The sequence below is a fragment of the Fukomys damarensis genome, unplaced genomic scaffold (assembly GCF_012274545.1).
Source record: "Fukomys damarensis isolate Sample0158 unplaced genomic scaffold, DMR_v1.0_HiC HiC_scaffold_3, whole genome shotgun sequence".
NCBI classification, from domain to species: domain Eukaryota; kingdom Metazoa; phylum Chordata; class Mammalia; order Rodentia; family Bathyergidae; genus Fukomys; species Fukomys damarensis.
In genome coordinates, this window is record NW_022900915.1 from 47,864,493 (window position 1) to 47,870,469 (window position 5,977).

At 51.6% G+C, this 5,977-nt stretch overlaps 1 protein-coding gene across 1 annotated transcript; it reads left to right on the forward strand.

The window, feature by feature from the left end:
* Positions 1-287: 287 nt before the first annotated feature.
* Positions 288-1,316, forward strand: LOC104853860 (olfactory receptor 2B11). Its single transcript, XM_010612059.1, has one exon. It carries the CDS (start codon positions 288-290, stop codon positions 1,314-1,316), a length of 1,029 nt encoding a protein of 342 aa, XP_010610361.1.
* Positions 1,317-5,977: the final 4,661 nt, after the last annotated feature.

Genomic DNA, 5,977 nt, shown 5'->3' on the forward strand with positions numbered 1-5,977 from the left:
CAGCTGAGGTTGTCCGTGCCTCGGTCAGTGTCACAGACAACCTCAGCATACAGGGCTTTTGCCAACGTGCAGTTCCTCTGCCAGCCCCAGATTCGGCAGCAGAAGGGAGCAACCCCTCTCCTTTCGACAAGGCAGGAGCAGGAGTTTAGGAGAACTGAGTGGCTTGGAGGTCACGGCCAGGTCCAAGGCCAGGCGGGTTTCGCGTCAGGACTGGGGACAGCTGACTGCACCTCAGCAGGTTCTTGCCCTGCTTGTCCCACCCTTGCAGGGGCCCATGATGCCGCACCATGAGGGGGCACAACCAAAGCCTCCCCGAGCGTCCCCCTGAGAACTTCGTCCTCCTGGGCGTCTCTGACCGCCCCTGGCTGGAGCTGCCCCTCTTCGTGGTGCTTCTGGTGTCCTACGTCCTGGCCATGCTGGGGAACATCTCCATCATCCTGGTGTCGCAGCTGGACCCCCGCCTCAGCAGCCCCATGTATGTCTTCCTCCGCCACCTGTCCTTCCTGGACCTCTGTTACACCACCACAACGGTGCCACAGATGCTGGTCAACATGGGCACGGCCTGTAAGACCATCAGCTTTGGGGGCTGCTCGGTGCAGTACACTGTCTTCCACTGGCTGGGCTGCACGGAGTGCGTGGTGCTGGCTGCCATGGCCCTGGACCGCTACGTGGCCATCTGCCGGCCACTGCGCTACACCTTGATCATGCACTGTGCGCTCTGCCGGCGCCTGGTGGCCCTGGCCTGGCTCAGTGGCCTCGGCAACTCCCTGGTGCAGGTGGCACTGACCGTGCAGCTGCCCTACTGTGGGCAGCGTGTGCTGAACAACTTCTTCTGTGAGGTGCCGGCCATGATCAAGTTGTCGTGCGCTGACACGGCCGCGAATGATGCCACACTGGCAGTGCTGGTAGCCTTCTTCGTGCTGGTGCCCCTGGCCTTCATCCTGCTGTCCTATGGACTCATCGCCCGCTCTGTGCTCAGGATCCGGGCCCCCTCAGGCCGGCACAAGGCCCTGGGGACCTGCTCATCCCACCTGGCTGTCGTGTCCCTCTTCTACCTACCCGCCATCTACATGTACCTGCAGCCGCCCTCCCGCTACTCGCAGGAGCAGGGCAAGTTTGTCGCCCTCTTCTACGCCATCATCACCCCCATGCTGAAACCCTTCATCTACACGCTGAGGAACAAGGATGTGAAGGGCGCCCTCCAGAGGCTCCTGGCACGGACCTGTGGGCTGTGCGGGCGTGGCTGTCCCCGCTGTGGCCCTCGTCAGCCGCGGAGAGCACGGGTGCGCACCAGGGAGTCCATGGCCACACAGTAAGGACCGGGAAGCTGGGGGAGAGCCAGAATCCCACCAAACCCCTCCCCCCATGTGGCCACAGCATCTGCCAGCCCCACCACAGTTGGAGTCAGATCCAAAGCTACACTTCTGAGAGACCAGGTGCTGTCCACAGATGCTCAAACAACTCCTATTCATAAGCACCTGCTGGTTTGATTTATTTCTAATTCCTTGCTCTTTCCCTTCCCCCTCCTAGGTTTCCTCTGCTTTTCTCCCACTTCTCTCTTTTTAAGCTTCTTCCTTCCTTTCTCATTACTCCTAAGTTTACAGACTGTGATGCTGAAATATATGCTTGTCTTACTTATAATAAATGAACGTTCACGGATTTCAATCTCCATGAGGTTTGTATGAGTTTTGCAAAATATGCCAAGAAGGCAGTGGGTTGCTTTCTTCTTTTGTGATCATGGTTGATGCTTCTTCTCTTGGTTTCCTTGTATAGAAAGGATTCCCATGCTGGCTGACTCCAGAGCAGCAGATCTGCCATGGCGGTGGGACTCTGCTAGGTTCCATGGTACAGATGAATATAGCGCATTCTCTTATTTTAAAAAAAGATAATGTAAATACAGTCGATATTAAGGACAAAAGACTAACAAAAAGTTGGAGGGCTGGAGTGTCGCTCAGCTCAGCGCTCCCTCAGCAGTGGGAGGCCCTGGCTGCGGCCCTCACACACGCGCGAGCACCTCAAGGTCATTCCAACACTAGCATTTGTGGGCAGCTTCCAAGATCCTGGCAACACGGAAGTGTGCTTGTGCACAACAAAGCGTGTGATGTGCAGAGCCCCACGAGGCGCCCTGGCAGCTCTGGCTCGGCTCCTGCGAGGACTGGGCTGTCAGAGGCGGCACCAACCTCGCCCCATCGCCGTCCCCAGCAGCCAGGGGAGCCGAGCTCCCCACTGAGGCCCACGCTGGCCGCTGCTTTCCGTGCCACGTTTCCTCCTCCCTGCCTCGGGTTCATTACCATCAGCTTGTTTCAAACCCTCCTGCCTTGTGTGTGCCAAACAATAACAGAACCCACCCTGGAAAATGACAATAAACACATGAAAATCAGGAGAAAAGGAAACTGCGGAAGGCTTTCTGCAGGTTTCTGAGGAAGGCTTTACAGCGCTGTAAGGTTTATTTAAGAAATATGAGAAAGTAGTTGCTGTCCCAGCACCAAGGCACAGAGGGTTTTTTCTGGACAGTCGTGCGAGGCGCATGCACAGGATCTCCCGCCCGGAGAAAGAGTGATGGTCTGCAGCTTTGCAGTGATGGCCTAGGTGGTCAGAGCTCAATGAAGCAGCGTGAGAGGCCGGGAAGGCCTCACAGAGCAAGTGTGAAGATGCTGTCACCCCAGGGACACTGGCGCTGGGGTTGATGCCTCAGCAGAGACCTGCTCCCTGGGCACAGGCTCAGTTTCCCCTCCATCCCCGCACTGAGTGCTGGAGACCAACTTCCGTGCCGTTGGCGATGATTGGGCGACTCGCTTGAAGGTGGACACAACAGAAGAGGCCACGAGGCGTGCGGAGCTGCGGACCTATTACTGTAGACAGGTAAGTTCATTAGATATCCTGCAGGCAGAGGCACCAGGCCTCAAGGAGCCAACATGGAGGCACATTCACTGGTTAGCATTATTTTATTTTTTCCTCATTGAGTTTATTGGTACATTTTAGGTATACAGTACAGTTACAGTCATCATTGGGATCTTGTACCTTCACATGACAGGTCTTGGTTCTCATTTTTTCCCCTTGTCCCTGCCCTCCCTTCACATCCTCCTCCCTTCCCTATTTATAAAGACTTTATTTCCATTTTTTTATTTTCTCATCTTTTTTCTTTTCCCTTCTTTCCTTTCCCCTACCCTTCCCACTTCCCCTACACCGCCCTTTTCTTCCTATTTCACATTGTCAATTATACCATTAGGGTACATAGAATTATTTTTAAAAGGCAAAGAGGTACTACTTCCCCTAGAGACAGATAGCAGTGATTAATATTCTAAGTGGGAAATTCCTTGTATGTGAGTCGTATTCCCATTTGATTCCCATTTAATCAGTATTGCCTGGCTGTAATCTTAATGGTTGATCATGGTTTTGCCCCACCTTGTGCCCAGTTTGTATTTTTCCATTGGGTTTTACAGTTTTGTCCCACCTTGAACCCGCCTCACCTCTTGATTTTACAACATAAACCCCCCCTGGGAAATAGGGTCCTGGACAACCCACTTTCCTGTCCCCCTTCAGTATCTCTTAGACTTCTTTTTTTTTGGAGACAGTGTCTCACTATGTAGTTCAGACTGCCCTGGAATTCACTATGTAACCCAGGCCGGTCTCAAACTCGCAGTGATCCTGCTGCCTCAGCCTCCCAAGTGCTGGGATTCTAGGCGTGCACCACCACACCCAGATCTAGAAGCTCTCTGTCTCTCAATAAATTTTTCCTACTTTTTTTTTTTGGCGGGGGTACAAGGGATGGAACTCAGGACCTTGCTCTTGGGAGACAGGTGTGGAGCCACTGAGCTAAATACCAGGTCCAATTTTTCCTATGCTTAACTCCATTGTTCCTAGAATTCATTCTTTGATTTAGAGAACATGAACTCGAGTTTTGGATACGTTGTGAAAGAAAACGAGCCAAAACAGGAGCACCCAAAACAAGGCTTTATTGGGGGAAAGAACTGGAGAGTAGCTTCAAACAATGTTGAGAGAGGGCAAGACTAACTGGGGTGAGGTTTATGTAGGGCAGCGCAGTGGTGAGAGTTGAGAATTGGTCAGGTTGTTGGCCAGGCAACAGGACTCGAGATGATTGGTAGGGGATGATCAAGTGAGTAGCAGGGTGGAGCAACAAGTTCGGTTTTCCTCCTCCAAAAAGGGTACGTTTTACTCCCCCGCCCCGCCGCCAAGTGGTTCATTTCTGTAAGTAGGAACCATTTTAGGAACAGGAGCCGTATTAAAATGTACGATCAGCAGCGTGTGGTGGAGCACACTTGTAATCCCAGCACCTGGGGGGCTGAGGCAGGAGGATCCCTGTGAGTTCGAGACCAGCCTGGGCTGCGTAGTGAGTTCCAGGACAGTCTCAGCTAGATAGTGAGACCCTGTCTCAAAAAACCAAAAATAAAAAAATAAATATAAAATAAAATGTACGACTGCTGGGCAGGTTTGGGAGTTATATCTATCCTTTCCCCCTATAACACTGTGATGCCAGCAGTTTTGGAGGCTGAGGCAGGAAGACTCAAGTTCAATACCAACCTGGGCAACTTTGTGACTTACTGAGACTCTGGCTCAAAATTTTTTAAAAATTTAAAAAGACTGTGGGTTTTTTTAAATTTTTTTAAAAGATCACTGAAAAAGTTTCCAGGTCTCTCGAAACAAGTGTGAAAGAAATCTGCAGCTCCCTAAGAGTCGCACTCATCTCTCGGGAGCTTGAGGCACCAGGAAAGACTGGCAGAGCCAAAGAGGGAGGAACACGACCCTGTGGCTTCTGCCTGGGAATCCAGGTTCTGCCCACTGATGCCATCCAGGGCACCCACCACCACCACACACGGGTCGGACGCCTGTTCTCAGCCGCTCAGCGTAGGGCCGGGGGCTCAGTCCAAAGCTGTGAGATCCTACCAGGGAGAGCTCCCAGGAAGCACCCACACCACTGGAGGCTGGAGTAGGGACATTTAAATAATGAACTGATGAGCAAACTGAAGCACGTTCACAGGACACTCTGACAAAAATGTGGATAAATTTTTACAGCGACGCTCAAGACTTGAAATGTTTTGTACGCTTTCGGGGACACACTGCGGACACCTGGGGACCGTGGCAGGCGGGGCGGGGGGTGGTACCCTGGAAAGACGCCAGGGGGCGCAGGAGACCAGGCGACTCCGCAAGTGAGGCGCCTGCGCAGGAGCCGGGGCAAACCGGCCACTCGGGCTAGACGGGGAGAATCTGCTTGGCGTCCTGCCTGCTCCCTTCGGGGGTTTTGCTTTCTTTCTCTAAGGCATGGACTAAGTCAACGCAAAGTCACAGCGAAGATGAGGAAATGGGAGAACAGCCCTAGAGCAGGGAAAGCAAATTCTCCGGGTATGGTAAATAAAGGGAGGTTAGAGTTATCTGACAAAGGTCTCGAAATGGCCACCATGGAAATGCACAGCCGGCCAAGAGACGATGCATGAACAAAGTGAGGGTTTAAAAAAATACAGAAAATGTTTGAAAAGACCCAAATATGTCTGGGAACTGAAGAAAGCGGTTACTTAAATGAAAATTTCACTGAGGGGTCCAAAAGGAGACCAATCAAACAAATGAAAGATTCAGCAAACTTGAAGTCAAAAGCCTTTGAAGTCAAACAATGAGAAGAATGGGGATTAAAAAGAAAGAAGAAAGCATAAGGTACTTATAGGACACCACAGGGTGACTACAGTTGTGTCATAAAACTAACCAGAAAAGCAGATTAAAATCAGGAAATGGCCCAAATTTCCCAAAACTGGAGTAGGAAGAAGACAAGACTTTAAAAAGTGCACTGAATCTCACTACAATGAATCCCCAAAAGGCTACATCTAGACATATTACAATCAGTCAAAGGTCAAATACAAAGGATTTTGAAAGAAGCTAAAGAAAAGGGACTCACCATGCTCAAGGGGCCCAAGTGAGACTCAGCGAATTTCCCAGCAGACACAGCAGGCCAGAAGGAAGTCGTGGG

Excerpts from the sequence above, each read along its gene's own strand:
- LOC104853860 (XM_010612059.1), top strand. The coding sequence starts at position 288 with ATGAGGGGGCACAACCAAAGCCTCCCCGAGCGTCCCCCTGAGAACTTC.